This window comes from Pseudorasbora parva, chromosome 5 (assembly GCF_024679245.1).
Source record: "Pseudorasbora parva isolate DD20220531a chromosome 5, ASM2467924v1, whole genome shotgun sequence".
Taxonomy (NCBI): domain Eukaryota; kingdom Metazoa; phylum Chordata; class Actinopteri; order Cypriniformes; family Gobionidae; genus Pseudorasbora; species Pseudorasbora parva.
In genome coordinates, this window is record NC_090176.1 from 45,457,669 (window position 1) to 45,471,741 (window position 14,073).

The window sequence follows — 14,073 nt, forward strand, 5'->3', positions numbered from 1 at the left end:
AATGCACATTTTTTTAAGCATATCATTTCCAGAAGCATTTTTTCCCTTTTCTTTTTCTTCTATTTCCCTTTTCTTTTTGCTGTTTTAACAATTTCTTCAGTAAATTGTTCTTCTGCCAATAGAATCAACAGAGATGAATCAACATTGCAACCTGTGATTTGAAAGCAAAAGCTACCTGGAAATCTTAAGATAAAAAAGAAGACAGTACTTAGTGCACTCAAAAAAAAAAGGATTACACATTTCAATTAAATGATACATAACACAAACAGTTTCTGCCATGTTAATCCACCTATAGAATAGTATTAGATCATTCATATCTCTGAAGAGTCTTTAGTTTGATCAGATTTATAAAAGACGATACGCTATACCAATTCTTTCCGAAAGCAACCAAGCTCGTGGTGGTGGCATACAGTCGGCAGAAATGAAGAGTCATGAGCACACACACACTTTTTGGTGGCATTGCTGATTTCGTTGTCTAAAAACAAAATGACAGTGCTGCCGACGGCTTCTGTAACCCGAACGAAACTCGTTGATGGGCGTGTTCTTGCTCACACTTGGTTGATGTATGTGTATGTGTGCTCTTCCGGGATAAGTGCCCATATAAGGAATTCCACCCTTTATGATGTCATACAGGGCCATAGAGTTTTGCAAAAAAATATTCAGTCAGCCACCAATTCTGCAAGTTCTCCCTCTTAAAAAGATGAAAGAGCCCTGTAATTTTCATAATAGGTACACTTCACCTATGTGTAACGGATTCACAGAGGCAGGATTCAATTGCAAGTAACTCTGTTTAATGACAGAAGTGTCACAGAAGCCGAAACTCAGAACACAGAAGAAGTCCGGATAAGACGGAGCAGTGAGAGAGACTCTGTTGGCGACACAGGCAGGCTGTGAGCAGCTGTGACTCGGGAGGTCGGTACAGGTAATCCGGGAAGGGATCCAGCGTTTCACGGAAGGGGGAAACGACAACCAACACGGAGACACAAGGGGAAACATCCAATAACGCTCTGACAAAGACAAGAGAGAAACAGAGAGACTAAATAGTGTGAAGGTGATGAGTTGCAGCTGGTGCAGGTGATCAGCCACAGGTGCGTGATGAGCCAATCCCAGGCTCCGCCCTCACCTACATTCAACACGCACCCAAGAGTGAGACAGGGAATCCATGAACCGTGACAGTACCCCTCCCCCTAGGAGCGTCCCCTGACGCTCCCAGCCGACCTTACCTGTTGATTGTAATCATCAATAAGGGAGTGATCCAGAATGTCCCTAGCAGGAACCCAACTTCTCTCCTCCGGACCGTAACCTTCCCAGTCCACCAAGTACTGGAAACCGCGTCCCCTCCGTCTAGAATCCAGAATGCGATTAACCGAATAAGTTGGTTCCCCATCTACGAGTCGCGGCGGTGGGGGAACCGGGACTGGCGGATTAAGGTGGGAGTGAAAAACAGGTTTGATTTTGGATACATGGAAGGCGGGATGAATCCTCCTGTACGCCGGAGGGAGTTTGAGGCGGACTGTCACCGGACTAATGATCTTGGTGACAGTGAACGGGCCGATAAATTTGGGAGCAAGTTTATTAGATACGGAGCGGAGAGGAATGTTCTTGGTAGAAAGCCACACTTTTTGACCGACGACGTAAACGGGAGGCTTAGACCGGTGGCGATCGGCTTTAGCCTTGGTGCGCGCTCCCACCTGGAGCAGAGTCTCACGGGCTCTGGTCCATGTGCGATGACACCTCTGGATAAAGGCGTGAACAGAGGGGACCGCGACCTCGGAATCCAGACTAGGAAAAATAGGTGGCTGGTAACCTACACTACACTCAAATGGCGAAAGGCCCGTAGATGACACTGGTAACGAGTTATGAGCGTACTCAACCATAGAGAGTTGCTGGCTCCAGGATGAAGGATTCTTGGATACCAAACATCGCAACACTCTCTCCAGATCCTGATTGGCTCTCTCGGTCTGACCGTTGCTTTGGGGGTGATAACCCGAAGACAGACTAACCGTGGCTCCTAGTAATTTACAAAACTCCTGCCAAAATTTGGACACAAATTGGGAACCTCTGTCGGAGACCACGTCCATCGGGAGGCCATGTAACCGAAAGACGTGATCTACTACAGATACCGCTGTCTCCTTGGCTGAGGGTAATTTGGGCAAGGGAATGAAATGTGCTGCCTTCGAGAATCGGTCCACGACGGTCAAAACGACCGTCTTGCCCTGGGAGGGCGGGAGGGCGGTAACAAAATCTAGAGCGATGTGGGACCAGGGTCTCGAAGGAACAGACAGCGGCTGAAGTAACCCCTGGGGAGGTTGGTTAGATGTCTTACCAACCGCACAGACCGAGCAAGCCAAAATGAAACTGCGAATGTCGCGAGCCATAAGTGGCCACCAAAATCGTTGCTTTATTAAACTGCAAGTGCGGTTTACCCCTGGATGACAGGCAATGTTGGAGCAGTGACCCCATTTGAGGACCTCGGATCTTAACCCCTCCGGAACGAACAAACAACTCGGTGGGCCGCCGGGCGGGGGCGTTACCCCTTCTAAGGCCACTTTGACCTTCGATTCGATCTCCCATGTGAGTGTAGAGATAACTATCTTCTCTGGCAAAATACACTCGGGAGTAACCGGGCGTTCGGAAGCATCAAAAATACGAGATAAAGAGTCGGGTTTGATGTTTTTAGACCCGGGGCGGTACGAGAGAACAAAGTCAAAACGTCCGAAAAAAAGTGCCCACCGAGCCTGCCTGGAGTTGAGTCTTTTAGCAGATCTAATATATTCAAGGTTCTTATGATCCGTCCATACAATAAAAGGTACCCCCGACCCTTCAAGCCAATGACGCCACTCCTCCAACGCTAACTTGACGGCCAACAACTCTCTGTTACCAATGTCATAATTGCGTTCGGCAGGAGAAAGACGATGGGAGAAAAACGCGCACGGGTGCATCTTGTCATCTGAGGGAGAGCGCTGTGAAAGAACCGCTCCTACCCCCACCTCTGACGCGTCGACCTCTACCACGAACTGACGTGTGGGATCAGGGGCGACTAAGATGGGAGCCGAAACAAAGCGGCTTTTCAGTTTGGCGAATACAGCCTCGGCTGTATCGGACCACCTGAACGTCATTCGGGGAGAGGTCAAGGCAGTCAGAGGTGCGGCTAGTTGGCTGAAATTGCGAATAAAACGCCGATAGAAATTGGCGAACCCCAGAAACCTCTGTAGGGCCTTACGGGAATCTGGACTTGGCCAATCCATCACAGCCTTAACCTTGTCGGGATTCATGCGCATTCCCTCCGATGACACGATGTACCCTAAAAAAGGAACAGACTGTGCATGAAAAGCGCATTTCTCCGCCTTGACAAAAAGCCCATTCTCTAGCAACCTCTGAAGCACTCGTCTGACGTGTCGAACATGTTCCTGGAGAGACGAAGAAAAAATCAAAATGTCATCCAGGTAGACATATATGAATTGGTCGACCATGTCTCTCAACACATCATTGACGAGTGCCTGGAAAACCGCTGGGGAGTTGGAAAGGCCGAAAGGCATGACCAAGTATTCAAAATGCCCCCTGGGGGTGTTAAATGCGGTTTTCCATTCATCCCCCTCCCTGATGCGAACCAAATGATAAGCGTTACGTAAGTCCAACTTCGTGAAGATGGATGCTCCCTGTAACCTCTCGAAAGCTGAAGACATCAACGGCAAAGGATAGGTATTCTTTACCGTGATGTTATTCAGCCCTCGGTAATCAATGCAAGGTCGCAGAGAACCATCCTTCTTCCCCACGAAGAAGAACCCCGCCCCCGCTGGAGAAGAGGAAGGGCGGATGAATTTGGAGGCTAGAGAATCAGAAATATATTTCTCCATGGCCTCCCTCTCTGGAATAGAAAGAGAGTATAGTTTGCCCTTAGGCGGAGACTTACCTGGGAGTAACTCTATAGCACAGTCATAGGGACGATGCGGAGGGAGAGAAGCAGCTCTGGACTTACTGAACACTTCCTTCAGGTCGAGGTACTCCGGAGGCACGTTAGACAGATTCACCGTCTCACTCTGAAAAACAGAACGAGAAACAGACGAACAAGCAGACACCAAACAAGACTCATAACATTTATCACTCCACGCAGACACAGAGTTTTGTCCCCAGTCAACCCTTGGATTGTGTAACTCCAGCCAAGGGTGACCGAGGACAACGGGAGCCAAAGGGGAGTCCAGGATGAAAAATGAAATGCGTTCGGTGTGGTTGCCGGAAGTGATCAGTGTAAGTGGTTCAGTGGTGAATGAAATGTCAGGGAGAACTTGTCCGTTGAGTGCGTTGACAGAAATGGTGTTCTTGAGTGCAATGGTGGGTATGTTAAGTTTGTGAGCAAGGGCAGAGTCAATGAAGTTACCTTCCGCTCCCGAGTCGAGGAGGGCGAGGCTGGAATAATCCTGAGCTGCCCACAGCAATCTCACCGGGAGGAGAGTGGAGGATGAGGTCTTTTCCACGGAGATCCCGCCCGACAGTAGCCTTCCTTTTACCGCCGGGCGTGGTCTTTTACCGGGCAGGAGTCTAGCAGGTGTCCGTTCCCGCCGCAGTACAGGCAAAGACCACGGGATCTCCGTCTCGCCTTCTCCTCCCGGGAGAGCCGAGCTCGACCCACCTGCATGGGCTCCGGGTCGAAGGTGTAGCTGACCGCATCCGTAGCGCTGGCCTGAGGGCATTCGACACTCCCATGCTGAGGCTCCATCCTGGACCTCAGCCGACTCAGACGAGCGTCCACCCTCAAAGCAAGGTCAATGAGACCGTCAATCTTCTCCGGAAGGTCGATGGCGAATATCTCCTTCTGGATGCGGTCAGCCAGCCCATGCAGGAACATGTCCCACTGTGCCTCCTCGTTCCACTTGCACTCGGCGGCCAGGGTGCGGAACTCGATGGAATAATCCGAGACCGAGCGGTTACCTTGGCGGAGCTCTGCGAGTTGACGTGCCGCTTCTCTTCCGGTCACCGCTCGGTCAAACACCCTTCTCATCTCTGCCGCCAGTGTCTGGAACGAGGAGCAGCAAGGATGTTGGTTCTCCCACACCGCCGTTCCCCAAAGTGCGGCTCGTCCGGAGAGCAGGGTGAGGACGAATGCCACCTTGGATCTTTCCGTGTTGAAAGTCTGCGGTTGAAGAGCGAAAAACAAGGAACACTTGGTAAGGAAGGCTCTGCAATAATTGCTCTCACCGGCATAACTCTCGGGGGTAGGCAGACGTGGTTCCGGTTGCCGCGATGTAGATGGTGTGTGGGGAATCGGCGGTGGGTCGGGCACAGTGGGACCGACGAGTTGTTGCATCTGTTGGGTCAGCTCGGCCACCCGTGCCACCAAGGTGTGTACTGCCTGTCCTGTGGCAGTTAAGTTCGCCTCCTGCTGGTCCAGTCTCTCGTTGCTGCTGGTCAGTAGGGCGTTGATACTCGCTGAATCCATGGTTGGTCAGAGCGTTCTGTAACGGATTCACAGAGGCAGGATTCAATTGCAAGTAACTCTGTTTAATGACAGAAGTGTCACAGAAGCCGAAACTCAGAACACAGAAGAAGTCCGGATAAGACGGAGCAGTGAGAGAGACTCTGTTGGCGACACAGGCAGGCTGTGAGCAGCTGTGACTCGGGAGGTCGGTACAGGTAATCCGGGAAGGGATCCAGCGTTTCACGGAAGGGGGAAACGACAACCAACACGGAGACACAAGGGGAAACATCCAATAACGCTCTGACAAAGACAAGAGAGAAACAGAGAGACTAAATAGTGTGAAGGTGATGAGTTGCAGCTGGTGCAGGTGATCAGCCACAGGTGCGTGATGAGCCAATCCCAGGCTCCGCCCTCACCTACATTCAACACGCACCCAAGAGTGAGACAGGGAATCCATGAACCGTGACACTATGAGAGACAGAATTAAAAAATATTGTCTTCACATTGTCGGATTTTTAAAGAATTTATTTGCAAATTATGGTGGAGAATAAGTATTTGGTCAATGGCAAAATTTAATCTCAATACTTTGTTATATACCCTTTGTTGGCAATGACAGAGGTCAAATGTTTACTGTAAGCCGCCACAAGGCTTTTACACATTGTTGCTGGTAGTGTGGCCCATTCCTCCATGCAGATCTCCTCTAGAGCAGTGATGTTTTTGGGCTATCACTGGTTCTTATTGAAATGCTTCTTACGAAGCCACTCTTTTGTTCCCCAGGCAGTGTGTTTGGGATCATTGTCATGCTGAAAGACCCAGCCACGTTTCATCTTCAATGCCCTTGATGATGGATGGAGGTTTTTACTCAAGATCTCACAATACATGGCCCCATTCATTCTTTCCTTTACACAAATCAGTCGTCCTGGTCCCTTTGCAAAAAAAAAGGCCCCAAAACATGATGTTTCCACCCCCATGCTTCACAGTAGGTATGGTGCAACTCAGCATTCTATATGACATTCCATATGACATTCTCCCAATCCTCTTCTGGATCATTGAAATGGTCTCCAGCAAACTTTAGACGGGCCCGGGCATGTACTGGCTTAAGCAGGGGGACATGTCTGGCACTGCAAGATTTGAGTCCCTGGTCTCTGATTATCAGTGGTCTTGTATGTCTTCCCTTTTTTAAATTTTTTATTTAAATAATTGCTCTCACAGTTGATTTCTTCACACCCAACTGCTTACCTTTTGCAGATTCAGTCTTCCCAGCCTGGTGCAGGTCTACTATTTTGTTTCTGGTGCCCTTTGACAGCTCTTTGGTCTTGGCCATAGTGGAGTTTAGAGTCTGACTGTTTGAGGTTGCGGACATTTGTCTTTTATAATGATAACAAGTTCAAACAGGTGCCATTAATACAGGTAACGAGTGGAGGACAGAGGAGGCTCTTAAAGAAGAAGTTACAGGTCTCTGAGAGCCAGAAATCTTGCTTTTTTTGGAAACGTATTTTCCGCCATAATTTGCAAAGAAATTCTTTAAAAATCATACAATGTGATTTTCTGGATTTGTTTTCCATTCTGTCTCTCATAGTTGAAGTGTACATATGATGAAACAGGGGGAACTTGCTTTACTTTTTTGCTCCATTGTATATCGAAAAAAAAAAAAAACGAACAAAAACCCTCCCGAAACTTATATGAATCCTGAAGGAGTGTATTTGGCACAGAAATACTCTGTTATAAATCCAACTCATTCTTTGAAACTGTGGCCATGTTTAGGTTGAGAGTCCAACTCTTTAACAGTGTAAATAGCTGTGAATAGTAACATGAAATGGCATCAGACATCTCTTTAAAATTCCATCATAGTAAAATTCCATCAAATTGAACTGAATAATCCTTTCATATTTTAATTGAATAATGGAATTTATTCAATTTAAATATGTAAGGATTATTCAATTCAATTTGATGGAATTTTACTATTTAAATCTTAATTTTTTTGAGGCAATGAACTTATGCAGATAACAATCGAATGTACAGTACCATATACAAATATTTACTTATAGTAATTTACTTCAGTCTTTGTTTCCTATTATTTATATACTATTATAGTACTTACTTTTGAATTAGTTTTTATTTTTAGATTTTCAGTTTTCATTGTAATTTTAGTAGTTATGTACTTTTGTACAATGTTTAAATATGTTGTTTAGCTTTATTTTATCTTTATTTCAGTTTTAGTTTTAGAAATGTAGTAATACAATTTCAAATTTGAATCCTGTCAGTTGCCAAGGCAACATTTCTAATTTTCAATTGCACCATTTGTGTGAAACATCATGGTAACAACAACTTCTCTGACTGGTTGATATCTTTTTAGGATCACTGGTAGCAAAGCTCTTAACACTGAGAAATTGGTAATGAACCTTTTTTGTTTTATTTAATTGAAATTAATTTGTGGCTTTAGCATAAGCATAAATCATCACACAATAACCTCAAAGGTTATCTTTGATAGATCCGTCACCTGTGTTTTTACACTAGAATGAAAAACACTAAAACAAAAGAAGATTTATGATATTGCTCTCATATTTTGTTGGTGAAATATTTCAGTTTTGCTCCCCTTCCAACTCAAGTTGTACTTTTTTTGCCTGTTTCCTAGAAATTAGATGCCTAGGGAATTGCCGCGATGGCCGTCAAGTGAACTGAACTGCCTTGAAGCAGCTTTGGTTTTGATTCATTAAAAGTGTTTTATGATGTGCCTTTGACACTGTGTTCACTGTAGGTGTTTGTGGAGCTCAATGAGCTGATAGTGGATAAGAACCAGGAGATGCGCTGGAAAGAGACGGCACGTTGGATCAAGTTTGAGGAAGACGTGGAGGAGGAGACGGATCGCTGGGGTAAACCGCATGTGGCCTCGCTGTCCTTCCGTAGCTTGCTGGAGCTCCGCAGGACCATCACACATGGTAAGAGTCAAACGCACTGCCAGCCCACTCAATCCTGCAATCCTGGTCCAATCCTGACTTCCATGCGCTGTTTCTATTTGACAAACCAGTGCCGTGTGACTGACAGAATTCAAATTGACACTTAAATGAGATAAATGGATTAAACCCTCTTGGGCATTTTCACTTTTTGACTATGAAAACAGGATAACAAGGTAAACAGTTCTTTTAGTTTGAATAAAAAATGCTTTTGAAAAAGCATGACTCAGTCCAAACACATGTCTATCAATGAGAAGGTTTTGGTAAATTTCAGTTCTTGCGGTTATGGCACCAACATGACAACCCTGAAAAAAACATCTTTAATGGATGACAGTGATAAACTGACATGAGGGTTTGCAAAAACAACTAAAAAGTACTGTGGTGATGTAGAGGTAGGCGGTATGATCAGAATATGAGTAATTTAATAACAGCATATGTCATGATATATTTGTTTATGCTGGACATTTGATTGAAATGTGGTGCAATGCCTTATCTTTGGATAATCCAGTGAATTAAATACTTTTTCAAACGCAGGATACTTTGATTATTTTCTTGTTTTATTTGCAACTGGATGGACCAAACGTTTATTTATACAACCAGAAGATTATTCATAACAAATGATCAAGTCTGGCATCAGTGCAAAAACCATGTCAACTTATGCAACACTTGGGTTAAAAACAAAATAATCAAACAGTAAAACTAATATATATATATATAAAATATAGTCCTGGGTCTAAATTCTGTTTGGAATGGTACAAAAACAATATCAGTGTTATTATAATATTATTTATATACTATTATTATATTTATTAATATTTCTTATTATATATTTTAATTTACATTTTTGTGTTAAGTTTGTTATTTTGTTTTGATATGTGCTTTTTTCATTTTTGTTGTTGTTAAGTATTTCAAACTTTATTTTTAAATGCTTCTTCTTGATTATTTAAGCTATTTTATCTAGCAATATATTATGTACCATATTATAAAACAACAAATATGTGTGCATGTATGTGTAAAATATATATACACATTATGTGTGAAGTGCATGTGCGTGTGTGTGCATACATATTCCTTTATAATATCCCATAGTATTATAATGGGACATGTAAAAAAAAAAAAGATTTTGCCACATTAGAGATTAGAGAGAAGTCTTTAGAATAATCACACAATTTTACATTATTTGGTTATGTAAGCTGACAGTGGTGTATGATATATGGAGTGATGTACTGCATATATTCCAGCATGACGAACACTGTGTTTTGTTACCCAGGTGCCATAATGCTAGATTTGGATCAAACCACACTGCCTGGCATCGTCCACTTGCTGGTGGAAACCATGATCATCTCGGACCAGATCAGAGCCGAAGACAGAGCCAACGTGCTGCGAGCGCTTCTGCTCAAACACAGGTTAGTGGAGGTCAGACATCAATACTCCAAACAAAGCTCATATTGATCTTCTCCGCGGTGGGCCTTAATGTCAATGTCCTTTGTCACAGCTGCCTCTATTGGTTTCCTGCTAAATGAAGAGGTGTGATTACATAACAAATAGACTTCGAGTGACAGTGCCAGGCCGATGGCCAATGGAGTTTTTCATGGCATTGCAGCTGCAGAAACATCAGACATTGGTTACATCAAAGAGTGTTTAAAGGAATAGTTTCTATAAAGGAATGGCCTGTTTACTCATCCCCATGTCATTTCAACCTTGAAATATTACATTTTTTCCATTAAACACAAAAGGAGATATTAGGCAGAATGTCCTGGCTGCTCTTTTCCATGCAACTAAAGTGATTTAAGGCCTGTTCACACCAGGGTTAATAACTATAAAGATAACAATGAAGATACAGGTCTAAAAATCGTTTCAAAATATTAAAAAATAGCAGATTTCACACCAAAGCTATAACGACAAGGGAACATAAAAACAATATATTTGGCAACTTTGGCATTTTTTTTCAGCTAATGAGCGATAGCCAATCAGAATCTATCCTGCTTTAAAGAGCTCAGGAATTTAAAGCGGCCAGACAAGCATGTGCTTGGAAAAAACAGGATGATATATTCTGCTGGTGTGGATGCTAATATAGTTATCTTCATAGTTATTTTTATAATTATAATTCTATGTGTGAACAGGTGCTCCAAAAAGCTCCAAAAAGAAACATAAAATTAGTCCAATTTAAAATTCATACAAGTTCATAGCCACAGTATATCCCATAGCTCTCAAATCTCAAGGTTTTTTAAACCAGCACTAGGTAACTTTTCAACCTTCATAATATATTTTTTAAGACTCTTGTGATGATAAATCGACTTACAATAGGTTGAATGACACGTCTGCCATAGCCTGATGGGGTCTGTATCGTTTTTAATCGTACTTTTAAACTTCGGGTTTCGGGTAGTAACCCGAGAAAAAAAAAGAACTACAAAATTCGACTGCTTTACGGCATATACGTCACTTCCACCAACACACACACTTCCTTACATTCGGACGTGCGAGCCCAACTTTGTTCGTCGGATAATATAGTCATGTCCGAAGCAGCAGAGACAAATAAGAAAGAAAAGGTTTTGTTGGAGGAAAGCAATAAGATGAAATGAAAAAGTGATGGGATTAAAGGCAGGACGAGGATCAACATGTGACCAGCGTTTGCTTGTCGGCGTGAGCTGAAGGAGGCGTGCCCGACCGATGCTGTCCTGCTTGTTACGGTGAGCTACCACTCAAACATTGAACTGAAGTATCATATAGATTCTGTAAAACGGTAACCAATAGACTACTATAATGACGCTGGCTTGTAAACGTGAGCATCGTGATTATTTGGCGTTTGAAAAAAATAAAACCCATGAAATTATATTCATATGACATGCTGAAACATATGCCACGGACTGTAACGTTACCTGGGATGAAGACATTTCACACGCGACGCCAGAAGAACTCCTCTTGCAGTGTTCAGGGGAACTGTTAGTGCTGCACCGACCCGCGGGACGCTTTTATGAAGTTATTTGGCCCGCACCGCACCACTGTATATATTTTTACAACACGCCGCGCACCCACGACCATTAAATAGACATACGGGGTCCGGGGGTTATGAGACGAACCACGCATCACTAGTTCAGGGCTATCGGGGTTGTCATGTCAACAAATGCACGCGCGATGGCATCCCCTGTTGTAGGATGACAGCTCACGACAGTAGTTGAGGACATTATTTTTTCCAAACTGTAGGGGGACCCCGAGAGCAAAAGTAGCCAAGTGCTGCTAATGTCTATGTAGTTTTTAATTAACTGTAATTTCAGTTTTATTTTTTATCTTAACCTAAATGAAAAGGGGAAAATAGCTGAAATAAAATGTTAAATATTTTTTTATATTTGTGACCCTGGACCACAAAACCAGTCATAAGTCTAACAGGTATATTTGTGGCAATAGCCAACAATACATTATATGGATCAAAATGATTGATTTTTCTTTTGTGCCAAAAATCATTATATTAAGTAAAGCTCATGTTCCATGTTAGCGTAAATATTTTTTCATTTGGACACCTTTAAAGGCAATTTTCTCAATATTTAGATCTTTTTTGCATCCTCAGATTCCAGATATTCAAATAGTTGTTTCTTGGCCAAATACTGTTTAAAAAAATGTACCCTTATGACTGTTTTTTTGGTCCAGGGTCACATTTTATTTGAATTAGCAATTATTTAAGCAACACAACTGTCTTTTTTTTATGGTTTTAGTTTCAACCCTAGTGCAAAAGAGATTAAAAACTTCATGATCTCAGAAGACTTGAAGTATAGCACGCAAGTAACAGACTCTTTTTATGAGGCTTTTAAGGTGTTTTCCTGGAGAATGGCCATCTACATTTTCGTGCACTTTTTAGCTGACACATTCATCATTTTACAGGGTCAGAGTGACATGGGGGTCAGTTTTCGATTTTGGGTGATTTATTCCTGTAACCCATTCACTGTGCTTCTATTACCTTGCTTAAAATAAGGACTATTTTAAATTGGAGCTGTATAGATGCAGTATTTAGTATGGCTCAGACAGGCCTCCTTTCTTAAAGGATTGTGAAGTGCTGTGTGTTTTCTTTGTTAAGCTCTGCTCAGCCGCAGGATCACACTCTGAGGTCAGAATGCTACTCTACCTGAGTGCTACTGCTAACAGAATTAATATCGCATGGCCCCCCGTACAGAAATGTGGGTTGAATTAATGGTTTGAAGATGTGCCTTTTTAAACCTCTTTGCATTAATACTTCATAGTTATTTTGTATAATTATCATTCTTGGGGAGAACAGGCCTTTAAGCTCCAAAAAGAGGCATAAAAGTAGTCCAATTTGAATTTTTCATAGCCACAGTATATCCAATTGCTCTCAAATCTTTTCCAGACTTGCCTAGCCAAAATAATTAATATTCTGCTGCTAACCGAATTAATATCGCATGGCCGCCACTACAGAAATGTGGGTGGAAATAATGGTTGGAAGATGGAAATTTTTAAAGGAAGTGTATGTAAGATTGTGGCCAAAACTGGTACTGCAATCACTTTCAAATGACTGTAGAGCGGTGTATCCCCCTCCCCCTCCCCCTGACTCGAGGTTGCCAGATTGGCTCTAGGACCAGCAGGAATGTTTGTATCTGCAGCTGTGGTAACTAGAGCAGATCTGGCAACCCAGATGCCGAAACAATCCTGACTTCGTGATTGGTAGATAGGTGGAGGGCGGAGCTTCAGGCCAATAACAACATGTCAACATGAAGCCCATGCTTATAATGAATTATAGCCCCATTTATACGCATAAGTAAGTATTACTTTTCTATAAAAATATTTATAAAGACTTATTGATACCTATACTATATTATAAGTTATAATTACATTAATATTATTTTTATAACTTATAAGTCATGCATTTGCTTTTTAAATGCACAAGCTCATAATCCATTATACACTGATTTATTTTTTAAAGATGCATCCTGCATTACTATATTGTTATTATATTATAGTTACAATACATTTTTAGTCATTCAGATTTCTGTCAAATAAGTAAATATATTGTTATTAATAGCCGTGTTGTGTACTTACTGTGAGTAATAATACAGTTACTAACATTTATAAATATATTATTGTTGGCTTTAAGTAAAGTGAAAAATAGGATGCAATAAAGCAAATGTGAATAAATCATAAAGATGCACTCATTATACATTTTAAGTTGTTTATTAGTTAATGTAACTAATGAACTATAACTGTTCTTATAATGCCGTACAGGTCTTAATGAGTCTTTATAAATATATTTATGGATTAATAATACTTACTTATAAATAAATATAAATGGGGCTATAATGCATTATAGGCATGAGCTTTAGAGAAAGTGTTACTGAAACTTCTTCCAAAAACATAAAAAATGGTTGTGTATAATGCAAATATATACACTGTAAAAAAATTGCTGGTTTTTGTTGGTTTAACTTAAAAAAGTAAGTAACCTGGTTGCCTTAAAATTTTGAGTTTATTGAAATTAGGAATTTAGTTTAATAAATAGAAACTCAAAATATTATTGTTTCTGAACCACATTAAAAATTTGATAAATCATGAAAATAGCACTATTTGGCATGTTTCACTGCGTCATCAGAAATAAAACACACACAATTACCCAATATGATTACAAAACCTTTTAATAATATTTTAATAAAGGTAGTTGAATCTCAAAAAATGTTCATTGTGTTAACACAAAAATGTAATTTC

At 41.9% G+C, this 14,073-nt stretch overlaps 1 protein-coding gene across 3 annotated transcripts in view; it reads left to right on the forward strand.

Moving 5' to 3' along the window:
- slc4a3 (solute carrier family 4 member 3) overlaps nt 1-14,073 on the forward strand; it is a 379,295-nt gene that overhangs the window by 70,621 nt on the left and 294,601 nt on the right. For all 3 annotated transcript variants that reach the window (XM_067444496.1, XM_067444495.1, XM_067444497.1), the window contains exons 8-9: nt 8,175-8,355; nt 9,641-9,776. In XM_067444496.1, coding sequence (XP_067300597.1) covers nt 8,175-8,355; nt 9,641-9,776 — 317 coding nt within the window. The remainder of the gene's footprint in view (nt 1-8,174; nt 8,356-9,640; nt 9,777-14,073) is intronic.